Source organism: Oncorhynchus gorbuscha, linkage group LG08 (assembly GCF_021184085.1).
Source record: "Oncorhynchus gorbuscha isolate QuinsamMale2020 ecotype Even-year linkage group LG08, OgorEven_v1.0, whole genome shotgun sequence".
Taxonomy (NCBI): Eukaryota; Metazoa; Chordata; class Actinopteri; order Salmoniformes; family Salmonidae; genus Oncorhynchus; species Oncorhynchus gorbuscha.
The window spans coordinates 19,435,536-19,448,250 of record NC_060180.1 but is presented as its reverse complement, the minus strand read 5'-3'; the positions used below and the strand labels follow the sequence as shown (position 1 = coordinate 19,448,250).

The 12,715-nt window shown below is 46.3% G+C and overlaps 1 protein-coding gene across 4 annotated transcripts in view; it reads left to right on the top strand.

Annotated features, from left to right (window-relative positions):
* Positions 1-12,715, top strand: part of LOC124041290 (latent-transforming growth factor beta-binding protein 1-like) — a 131,604-nt gene that overhangs the window by 45,464 nt on the left and 73,425 nt on the right. For all 4 annotated transcript variants that reach the window (XM_046358710.1, XM_046358708.1, XM_046358707.1 and 1 more), the window contains exons 6-8: positions 3,030-3,215; positions 3,425-3,723; positions 7,569-7,668. In XM_046358710.1, the coding sequence (XP_046214666.1) occupies positions 3,030-3,215; positions 3,425-3,723; positions 7,569-7,668 (585 nt within the window). The remainder of the gene's footprint in view (positions 1-3,029; positions 3,216-3,424; positions 3,724-7,568; positions 7,669-12,715) is intronic.

Genomic DNA, 12,715 nt, shown 5'->3' with positions numbered 1-12,715 from the left:
AAATCAAAATATATTTTATATTTGAGATTCTTCAAAGTAGCCACCCATTGCCTTGATGACAGCTTTGCACACTCTTGGCATTCTCTCAATCAGCTTCACCTGGAATCCTAGCTTCTAGGCCTGAATAACAGGCAGTTTACTTTGGGCACACTTTTCATCCGGATGTGAAAATACTGCCCCCTACACAAGAGAGGTTAATTAACGGTCAATTGCCGTGAGACTGGCAGTTATTTGCTTGATAATCACCGGCTGACAAAATGTAATGAGTGTCACAGCCCTAATCATACCACGCTCCAAGTCGCTTCGGTGACTCGTTTTGCCTATTCTAATGTTCAATTGAACATTAACCGAATGCCTCAATTCCTGTCTGTCTGCTTTACTGTATATAGCAAGCCACGGCCACGTGACTCACTGTCTGTAGGAGTAAATCATTTTCATAAACTGTCCACTGAGTGTATATCATGTGCAAACTAACTTGAACTTGATTAACCTCATCCATAGAACCGAGACTTGTTCCTGGTCAGGTCACGTGGTCAGGAAATATGTATGGCCATACGTACTCCTCCAATATGGTTTGATGTGGATTCCATCAAACCAATGATTATCATGTATAGCTTCTGCTTTGTTTAAATGACCAGTCTTGCTACGTGTGGCAAACGGTTTGTCAACCACTTTACCTCTACCTACATGTACATATTACCTTAATTACCTCGACTAACCGCACATTGTCTCTGTACCGGTACCCCCTGTAATATAGCCTCGTTACTGTTATTTTATTGTCGCTCTTTAATTGTTATTTTTCTATTTGTTTATTTCACTTTATTTAGTCAGTGATGTAGTACTTTCTTAACACTTACCTTTGTTGGTTAAGGTCTTGTCAGTAAGCATTTCAATGTTAGGCCAATACCTTTTTGTATTCGGCGGATGTGATTTGATTGGCCAATTACACCCTCTCAAAGCACATTTTACATGGATCCTGTCTCTTCCAGACGTCCCATATGTGAATAATAACCCGTAGTCCCTGAGATGCCTTTGCACATCAAACAGGAAATCACCTGATGCTCCTAATGCCACCAGCTGCATGGTAATGACATGGGTCAGGCTTGGCAGGGACTGGCTGGGGCTGGGTAGAGCTAGAGAGAGGACTTCAAACAGCAATGTGTGGCAGGGCCAGAGGGAATCAGAGGCAGCAGGGATGTGAGGTTTGGGAGCAGTCTTGTTGTCACCATAATGAGAGGGTTGGGGAAAGGCAGATGTATTACCTCTGCCATTATGTTTCAACACTGCAAATCCTACCAAACTGTGCTTGTCCCTTTTTAGGGAAAACACACTAAATTAAACAAAATACATGGATGCAATATGTGTACAGTACAGTAGTGACTGGGAGGCACTGAACACGACCTATAGGCCACAGGACAAAGAATCAGCCTCTTTCTTTTTAGCTACGGTAGGAATGTTATTATAAATGGAACATGTTTAACTTTCTCTACAATGAATTTGAAACAGCCTTTCAATTTGAAACACTAGCGCAAGGCTAAGATTGTCTCTAAAGACCTGAAAAGCATGTGATTAAATTTCCTGTATGTGTGGAACATTATAACACATTACACCTTCCAGGAATTTCAGCTGTGTTTGACAGGCTTTCCTACAACTTGTAATGGAGTGCCAGAAGAGGGTGATTACTAGTTCCCTCTCGCTCAATTGAGCAATTGACTCGTGGTTTGCTGAGGAGATTCCTGCACTGGTAGAAAGGACGACAGACCCAGGCAGCCAAGATATACCTCATAGGCAGCAGGTATTCCCATTGGGGGGAACGGAAGCAGACAGGGTGGTTGAGTGTCAGTAATACCCCCCCCCAGGTCAGCGATCAGCTAACTGCGTATATTTCCGGGTGGCTCTGGGGAGACAAAAGTGAGGACTAGGCAGCGGAGTCCAACACACACATGCTCCACTCTGTCTGCTAGCAGGCTCCTGGCTATGTTTTGTGTAGTTTGATGTCGTTTTTAAAGTTTTTATCTGCCTTGTGGTGCATGGTTAGCGGAGGTGAGTAGTGTGTTGGCGTGTGCGGTGCGCGTGAAGACTAGCTGGAGCTATGAAGGAAATTCCTTTGTGGATGAATAAGCCTCGGGTGACTGACACCTCTGAGACCGAGGAAGAGGAAGAGCGAGAGAAAGAGAAAAGGGAGACTTTAGGTGTGAATGATGGGTTAAGAGAGAATACAAAAGGAGAATGGCACTTACTCAATTGTTGTACCAACAGCAAGGTATTTACAGTAAAGACCTTGAACTCCCAGTGTAATACTTTCCTGTGCACACCTCTGTCATGTGGTTTGGGTCTTAGCCTCAAGTAGCCTTATCTGGGCCTGAGGTCTCCCTCAGAACCGGGCTGAGGTCCTGATGACTGTTATGATGGAAAACGAACCCTAGGGCTGAATACATTACAGGCTCCTCAATTAAGCCAGATTTGCTGAGGAATTATGCGGTTTCCAAGCGGAATGGATCATTTGCCATCCACCTCCTTGCATCTTTGTGATGAATATTGATGGTGGGGGAGTCGGGCAGTGTTTGGACACTGACCTGAGTGTGTAAAGTCGTCAAACTCTGGAAGACAATGATAAAGATGTGAACGATGGCTGAACAACACAGGCTTTGTTCTCCGTGGTCTGGATTGATCCGTCATGACTCTTAATGTTGCAGCTCGAGATTCCTGCTCCATATCTTGTTGTGCCAAAGCACAAACTTCCTCGAGGAGGTCCGTGGCATGTGGGGGTGGGGGGTGAAATCAGAGAAGAAAATAATATTGGAAGGTAAACTCATCATGAAATGTCAAACAAAGTTCGTAAACAATGGTTGTTTTGTCTACTTGCTGTTTATTTAAGGATAGATCAGCCTCGACTTAAACCTTTTTTCCAACAATAAACTGCTGTAAAGTGTGCGTGTGTGTGTGTGGCTGTGTGTTGGGAATGTCATTGGGATCGCTGTCACCTGTGGGCACAGCTGGCTGAACTTCACGTTCTTTGTGTTTTTTAGTGGTATGCCATCTGCCCTGCATGAATGGAGGGAAGTGCAGTGCCAGGGACAAGTGTCAGTGCCCGGCTACCTACATGGGGAAGTTCTGCCAGATGCCTGTTCAGAATGGGAATGGGCAGCAGCAGACATCCCAGATTCACTCCACTCACACTCTGCCTCTCACCTTCAGCAATGGACAGAACCCTGGTAAGATGGAAGGACTGAGTTCAAATACATGTTCAGTTTAAAAAATATATATTTATTTAACATTTTGTTCATTTTTATCCAAGGGCATATAGGTAGAAATACGAAGGACTATCCAATAAGTGTACATCTAAAGTGCAGTCACAGAACATGAACTTGCTCTTTTCAATAACTTTCACCCCATGTATCCTTTTTTACCTCGTCTCCCCCAGTGAAATATGCCCCCAGCATCGTGAACATCCATGTGAAGCATCCCCCGGAGGCCTCGGTGCAGATCCATCAGGTCTCCCAGCTGGATGCCAATGGGCAGAAGGTGAAAGGCAATGGGCAGAATGGCCACTCCCAGACACAGTCCCACTACACCTACCACCACTCAGACAGCAGACAGAAGATCCAGCAGCAGGGACACAACATCATCTACCCCAACCAGCAGAGCTACGTCCCCCAGTACCAGCCCGTCTCCTCCAAGAGCCAGCTGGGACGCTGCTTCCAGGAGACCACCGGCACACAGGTCAGAGAGGGACAGGGGGGAATCTGGAAGTGTTGAGAGTGCAGAGTGAGAATATTGGAAGACAGATCAGAGAAGGACAGGGGGAAAGGTGGGGATTGGAGAAAGAGAGTGGAAATATGAGGGAGAGAGGGAGAGAAAGAGCTATTGGCTGGCTTTGCGGATAAACAAGGTAATGAGTTCTGCTTCAATGCCAGCCATTGATCATTCTTCGCATTTGAAAAAACACAATCAAAGGAGATGTTTGTCCATCAAACTAATCTACGCTAATCGAAATTGATGTGTGTTTAGAGGACAAAAACAAACGTGACTCCATTTAAATCAATCCAGGTGTAGAGCCTGGAGAGACATTTTTCAGTCTGCTGGCCTTTATACTCCAAGAATAAAGATGCCATCAACACCAAACAACTTTCCCCATCTAGAAATAGCCCCATAACTCATGTCAGTGCTTTAATACATCCAAAGTTATTAGCAGTATTGGCACCTCGCCCATCTTATCCACTTCAGATCACTATTCAATTTGGTTTACATTTTGCAGTCAGATTGACATTGTGGTGATAAGGCTCTATCAGCAGGCGAGGCGCTGAGGACTGTTCCCTTATCAGTGTGCGTTGATCTGAGGGAGGCTGGACGACGGGATGTTGTTCTATAATAGAACTGTTCTGTCTGAGAGTTTGAGTTGGGGTGACAGAAGGGTATTGTGTAATGCTGAAGCACACAAGCCCGTGTCGTGAGGCATTATTGTGCAGCTAAACGAGCTAAACACCTTTTTCTCACACTTCGAGCCAAACGACTCTGAGCTGCCGAGGAGAGCCCCTGAGGACAACGAGGGCTACGTGCTAACGGTCTCCACGGAAGACATTACATTACATTACATTTAAGTCATTTAGCAGACGCTCTTATCCAGAGCGACTTACAAATTGGTGCATTCACCTTATGACATCCAGTGGAACAGCCACTTTACAATAGTGCATCTACATATTTTAAGGGGGGGGGGGTGAGAAGGATTACTTTATCCTATCCTAGGTATTCCTTAAAGAGGTGGGGTTTCAGGTGTCTCCGACATGGTACTGTAAGTCATTCAAACGTGTTAACCCTCGCAAGGCTGCCGGCCTAGACGGCATCCCGAGCCGCACCTTCCGAGAATGTGCAGACCAGCTAGCTGTGGTGTTTTTGGACATTTTCAATCTCTCTCTAAATCAGGCCGTTATCCCCACCTGCTTCAAGATGTCCACTATCATCGCCGTGCCCAAGAAAGGGAAATTCACTGACCCGTAGCACTCACTTCCGTCATTATGAACTGCTTCGAGAGGCAAGTCAAACACTACATTACCTCCTCCCACCCTGACACACACAAACTTCTCCAATTCGCCTACCGCCCGACAGATCCACGGACAACTCAACCGCTATTGCACTGCACACTGCACTCACCTAGACAAGAGGAATGCATATGTGAGGAGACTATTGCATTGCACACTGCACTCACCTAGACAAGAGGAATGCATATGTGAGGAGGCTGTTGCACTGCACACTGCACTCACCTAGACAAGAGGAATGCATATGTGAGGAGGCTGTTGCACTGCACACTGCACTCACCTAGACAAGAGGAATGCATATGTGAGGAGGCTGTTGCACTGCACACTGCACTCACCTAGACAAGAGGAATGCATATGTGAGGAGGCTGTTGCACTGCACACTGCACTCACCTAGACAAGAGGAATGCATATGTGAGGAGGCTGTTGCACTGCACACTGCACTCACCTAGACAAGAGGAATGCATATGTGAGGAGGCTGTTGCACTGCACACTGCACTCACCTAGACAAGAGGAATGCATATGTGAGGAGACTATTGCATTGCACACTGCACTCACCTAGACAAGAGGAATGCATATGTGAGGAGACTATTGCATTGCACACTGCACTCACCTAGACAAGAGGAATGCATATGTGAGGAGACTATTGCATTGCACACTGCACTCACCTAGACAAGAGGAATGCATATGTGAGGAGACTATTGCATTGCACACTGCACTCACCTAGACAAGAGGAATGCATATGTGAGGAGGCGGTTGCACTACAGCTCGGCCTTCAATACCATAGTGCCCTTTAAGCTCACCACAAACCTCACAGCCCTGGGACTGAACTCCTCACTATGCAACTGGGTCCTGGACTTCCTGACAGTCCGCTGATAATAAAATAATAATACGACAGGCCTGATCACCAACAACGACGAGACGGCCTACAGGGAGGAGGTAGGCACTCTGACGGTGTGGTGCCAGGAAAACAGCCTCTTCCTCAACATCAGAAAAACAAAGGAGCTGATTGTGGACTTCAGGAAGAACCAAGCTGGGCACGACCCCATCCTCATCAACGGGGCGGTAAAAATGTCTAGTTCCTCTGTGTACACATCTCTAAGGAGCTGAAATGGTCAAACTACAAGGACACCGTGGTGAAGAAGGCACGACCGCGACTCTTTAACCTCAGGAGGCTGAAGAAATGAATCTTGTCCCCGAGGGCCCTCACAGTGTTCTACAGGAGCACCATCGAGAGCATACTATCGGGCTGCATCACAGCCGGGAACTCCACGGCCGCTGACCGCAAGGCACTACAGAGGGTTTTATGCTCAGCTGTGCTTCATCCATATTTGGAAATAACTTCATTTGTACAGACCCAGGCTAAACCCTAGACACATTATCTTGATCTTTCCCTTTTTTTGTTTATAGTTCGGGAACATTAGAACTATGCTAGAATGCTAACAAAAAAATGTGGAGGTCTGGTTTCAAAAACACGACACCGCCTTTCTCTCAACACCATAGGCAAGTTACATAATGTAGCCAAGCTACTTCAAGTAACAACAGAATGTCCAGCCTGAATGCACCATTGGGTGCACACTGCTTGCCATCCAGGACACCAACAAAACCGGGTGTTCCATCACTCGTTTGAGGGCAGTACAGGAGCTTCATGGCTAAAACTATCAGACTGGCCAATAGCTTCTACCCCCAGACCATCAGGCTGCTGAATAGCCACCACTAGTCAGCTACCTGCTCCTCCTGCCTCCACTGTCTCCGCTGTTCTCCCTTTGGACCCCCCAATGGACATGTCCCCCCCCCCTTTTCTCCCCAATTTCGTGATATCCAATTGGTAGTTTCAGTCTTGTCCCATTGCTGTAACTCCCGTACGGACTCGGGAGAGGCGAAGATCGAGAGCCATGCGTCCTCCGAAACACGACCCAGCCAAGCCGCACTGCTTCTTGCCACACTGCTCGCTTAACCCAGCTGCATCAATGTGTTGAAGGAAACACCGTCCAACCGGGGACCTTGTCAGCGTGCATGTGCCCGGCCCGCCACAGGAGTCGCTAGAGCGTGATGGGACAAGGACATCCCAGCCAGACCCTCCCTTAACCTGGACGACGCTGGGCCAAATGTGCGCCGCCTCATGGGTTTCCCGGTCGCGTCCTGCTGCGACACAGCCCGGGATTGAACCCGGATCTGTAGTGCCGTCTTTAGCACTGCGATGCACCACTCGGGAGGCCTTCCAATGGACATTTATATGTATCATTGTCACAGTTGTAAATATGTATTTATTATTATTATTGTTGCTTTTATTGTTTCCTTCGCACCTGCGCTGTTGGAGCTGAAGTATTTCACTGTACACTGCAACTACATCTGCGACCCTGTGCATCAAATATTTTGGGGGGAATAAAAAGTGGAGTGAGTTTGTTTTCCTTCTGAAAATACTGAATTCACCCTCTTAATCTCTCCTCCTGCTGTTCCTTTCTGTCTGTGTTTCTCTCCTCTCTCCTCTCTTCCTCATTCTCATTCTCCTACACACTCTCTTCTTAATGCCAGTGTGGCAAGGCCCTCCCTGGTCTCAGCAAGCAGGAGGAATGCTGTCAGAGCATCGGAACATCCTGGGGGTTCCACAAATGCCAGAAGTGCCCGAAACCATGTAAGTACCAGTGTAAAACAAGTAACACTCTTTGACTGGTGTAGATTATAGTGGTTGAACTTTGTCATATGAGAAATGGGGAGTGAGAGAGACTGTCATGGGATAGACATAGAGCGAGACAGAGACAGATGAACTGTACACCCAAATAAGGACATCTCAGCCCGTTTGAAATTTGTCTCAGCTATGTGAATACTGTGTGGCTATTTGCTGCGGAGACACAGTAGTTGAAGATAAATCAGGTAATACACTTTACTGGCACTGTGGAAGCAGTTTACTGGCACTGTGGAAGCAGTTTACTGGCATGTGCAGTTTCTCACTTCATAACTGCATCCAAGAAAGGGAGTTTTTGTGTCGAGACAATCAACACGTTGGAACCCAGCTTCTGCCAAAAAATGGGAAAATAGTTTTTTACAGCTTGAGAATGACAAAGGAGGGGTATGAAGGAAGGGTGGGTGGGGGAGTTGAGGGAAACGGATGAATTTTGTGAAGACACGCGAGTGAGAATGTGCTGAACAGACCCAGACCCACAGTAATGTTCCAATAACCGGACCCCTGGGTCTAGTCCACTGACTCACCTCATGGTAATCCTCTAATAACTTTATTTTAAGAGTGGTGAAAACTGTTCACTCTCTTACCCCCAGATGAGCATTACAACATTGCCGTGTTTCATCCATATTTGGAAATAACTTCATTTGTACAGACCCAGACGAAAACCTAGACACATTATCTTGATCTTTCCCTTTCTTGTGTTTATAGTTCTGGAACGTTTGAACTATGCTAGAATGCTAACAAAAATGCTAGGACAGAAATGTGGAGGTCTGGTTTCAAAAACATGACACAGCCTTTCTCTCAACACCATAGGCACGTTACATAATGTAGCCAAGCTACTTCAAATGTCCAGCCCAGTCATTTCAGAGCAGCTGCTCTTTAGGCACTGCTAGCCTATCTTCATACTACTCTTAGACTTGTATTTCAGGAACACTGTGTTAAGTTGAGAACATTATATGACCCCTGTGTTTATCCAGATAAAAAAAGGTGGTCGGCTTTTGGCCCTGTAGGTTTATTTTGAGAAGAGATCTGTTCAAGAAACAAGCCTGGGTGTCTCCATGCCAGTAGTCTGAGTTCCCACGTGGCTGTCCTGTCTTTCTCTTCCTGGGCTATTTTAGCTAGTTGTTACCCAGTGGAGACGGCTGGGGAAGGTTTAGGCCCTTGTGAGCATTTGGCCATTCCAACAACCTCCCCAGAGTGCTGCTTAAAGAACTCTCTATAATTATCTTTGTTTCCTTCATGCCAAAGCTATTGCATCTATGAGAGATTGGGGGACAGGGGATGGTGGGAGGAGACGGGGGTGGGATGTGGTTGGAAATATGTGTTTTCATCATTTAACTGGAGGGAGATGGATATCTTCACCTGAATAGCTTGTACTCCACGGATCATCAACTAGATTCAGCTGCGGGTTAATTGTTTTTTATAGCGGGTGATCATGGGGCTGGAACATAAGTCTAAATCATTTGTGACTGCAAATTTACCGCTAGAAGCCCAAACAGATGTAATATGTGACAAAAACATCATTTCAAACCTTGCTCACATGTAACAGTTTTGCTTCCATCCATCTCCTCGCCCCTACCTGGGCTCAAAACAGGGACCCTCTGCACAAATCAACAACTAACACCATCGAAGCATCATAACCTATCGCTCCAAAAAAGCCGTGGCCAGAACAACTACTTCAAAGGTCTCCGAGCGAGTGACGTCACCGATTGAAACGCCGGTAGCACGCACCCCGTGAACTAGCTAGCCATTTCACACCAGTGACATATACGCACGTGTAACTAACTGTCTATTATGTTTGGGAATACTTTGGAACAAATTTCCAAAATGAAAATCACTTGGAGCTGATTTGCTGGTGTTTTTACAGTATTTTATGCCCCCCCCCTCCAAAATCAAATCAGCCGCAGGCCGGCAGTTGAGCAACCCTGTTGTACTCAATAAGAATTCATAAACTAATTTGTAGCCCAGGAGAATACTATTAGATGTGTCTGCCTCAATCAGACAGGCATCAAAGTACTCTGCACCCTCACCGCACTTTGCAGATTAAATCATTATGCTTTGATCATTAATCTTATGAAAGCTTATTTAGTTAATCAGGTTTTCATCACCTAATTTTCTGTCAGGGAGCCTTTTCCCTGTTGGGCCTGAAAATAGAGTTTAACTTGGTTAGTTTGTACTCCTGTCTTACCTAACAGGTAGACTCTTTCATGTTCAGAAATCACCACGCATCCAGTCACATTTTCTTTTCCCAATGCTTCTCTGGTTTCCACATGGAACAAAACCTATAGTTCTTCACCAGTTGGTTCCCAAAGGCTCCTGTTATTGGAAGGTACAAAGGCACAGTGTAATGTCTGGCTGTGTTGGAAGTGAGGAATGCCAGGGGAGTGAGGTTAGCATTTATGTGCGGGCCCTGTGTGAACTGCTCCATTGTGCCGCGGAGACAGTTGTAACTGGTAAATAAATTGGCTTACACGCAAACAAACATAGCCTTGTTCCCTGTTAAGCAAGCGAGCAATCTGCTTTCAGGTATTTGGGTGCCACCCTGTTACCGGGTCTGAAAAGCCCTCCAACAGTAGTTCTATATCCCCCCTTCTTACCTTAAGCAGGGTGGAATCATTAGTCCAAACATTTGTGCAACTAAAACAAGTTTATTTTGGACAAATTCAGGTAGGTCCCTCCCCATTTCATTCCGTTTAAGAAACGTTTTGCAACAGTGTTGGCATAATGCATAAGCCCCAGACTTTGAGTAAAGTCTCCATTTGCGATCACCCCTCAGCTTTGAAATGGCTAGATTTATTCTGAGCCAGTACCATGGGAAATGCAGTTTAATGGTTCCACTTTGAGGACTCTGACTGTGCCCTAAAGCTCTCTTCCTCTGTCAGCCCTAAATTAAATACACAAAAGTATGTGGACACCCCTTTAAATTAATAGATTTGGCTATTTCAGCCACACCCGCTCGTTTCTGACAGGTCTATAAAATTGAGCACACCGCCATGCAATCTCCATAGACAAACATTGGCAGTAGAATGGCCCATACTGAAGAGCTCAGTGACTTTCAATGTGGCATCGTCATAGGATGCCAACTTTCCAACAAGTCAGTTCATCAAATTTCTGCCCTGCTAGAGCTGCCCCGGTCAACTGTAAGTTCTGTTATTGTATAAGTGAAAATGTCTAGGAGAAACAATGGCTCAACTGCGAAGTGATAGGCCACACAAGCTCACAGAATGGAACTGCTGAAGTGCATAGCGTGTAAAAATCATATTTCCTCAGATGCAACACACAGAGGCAGTTCCAAACTGCCTCTGGAAGCAACATCAGCACAATAACTGTTTGTCTGGAACTTCATGAAATGGGATTCAATGGCAGAGCAGTCGGACACAAGCCTAAGACCACCATGCGCAATGCCAAGCGTCGGCTGGAGTTGTGTTAAGTCATTGGACTCTGGAGCACTGGAAACGAGTTCTCTGGAGTGATGAATCACGCTTCACCATCTGGCAGTCCTATGGACGAATCTGGGTTTGGGGGATACCAGGAGAACGCTACCTGTCAGAATGCATAGTGCCAACTGTATAATTTGGTGGAGGAGGAATAATGGTCTGGTGCTGTTTTTCATGGTCCGGGCAAGGCCCCTTAGTTTCCAGTGAAGGGAAATCTTAACACTACAGCATACAATGATGTTCTAGACGATTCTGTGCTTCCAACTTTGTGGCAACAGTTTGGGGAAGGTCTTTTCCTGTTTCAGCATGACAATGCCCCCGTGCACAAAGAGCCCTGAACTCAACCCCATCGAACACCTTTGGTGTAAATTGGAACGCTGGTTGCGAGCCAGGCCTAATTGCCCAACATCAGTGCCCGACCGCACTAATGCTCTTGTGGCTGAATGGAAGAAATTCCCTGCAGCAATGTTCAAACATCTAGTGGAAAGCCTTCTTAGAAGAGTGGAAGCTGTTATAGCAGCAAAGGAGCGTCCAAGCAGAAACTGTGGATAGATGGCAGCACTTGTGCAAAACTGAAAGCACGTACCACCACATTTAATCATGGCAAGGCGACTGGAAACATGACAGTGTAGTTAGTCAATCAAACAAGAAAAGCGTCAGTATAAAGACAAAGTGGAGTCGCAATTCAACGGCTCAAACACAAGACATATGTGGCAGGGTCTGCAGACATTCACGGATTACAAAAAGAAAACCAGCCCCTTCACAGACATCGACGTCTTGCTCCCAGACAAATTAAACAACAACTTTGCGTGCTTTGAGGACAATACAATGCCACCGACACTGCCCGCTACCAAAGACTGCGGGCTCTTCTTCTCCGTGGCCAACGTAAGTAAAACATTTCAACCTTGTTAACCCTCGCAGGGCTGCTGGCCCAGACTGCATCCCTTACCGCGTCCCCTTGAGCATGAGCAGACCAGCTGGCTGGTGTGTTTACAGACATATTCAATCAATCCCAGTCTGCTGTCCCCACATGCTTCAAGATGGCCACCATTGTTCTTGTTCCCAAGAAAGCTAAGGTAACTGAGCTAAATGACTATCGCCCAACAGCACTCACTTCTGTAATCATGAAGTGCTTTGAGAGACTAGTCAGGGATCATATCACCTTCAACCTACCTGTTACCCTAGACCCATTCCAATTTGCTTATCGCCCCAATAGGTCCACAGACAATGCAATCGTCATCACACTGCACACTGCCCTATCCCATCTGGACAAGAGGAATACCTATGTAAGAATGCTGTTCATTGGCTACAGCTCAGCATTCAACACCATAGTACCGTCCAAACTCATCATTAAGCTTGAGACCCTGGTTCTCGACCCCACCCTGTCAACTGGGTCCTGAACTTCCTGACGGGCAGGTAGGAAACAACATCTCCACCCCGCTGATCCTCAACACTGGGGCCCCAAAAGGGTGCGTTCTCAGTCCTCTCCCATACTCCCTGTTCACCCATGACTGTGTGGCCATGCATGCCTCCAACTCAATCATCAAGTTTGCAGACGACAC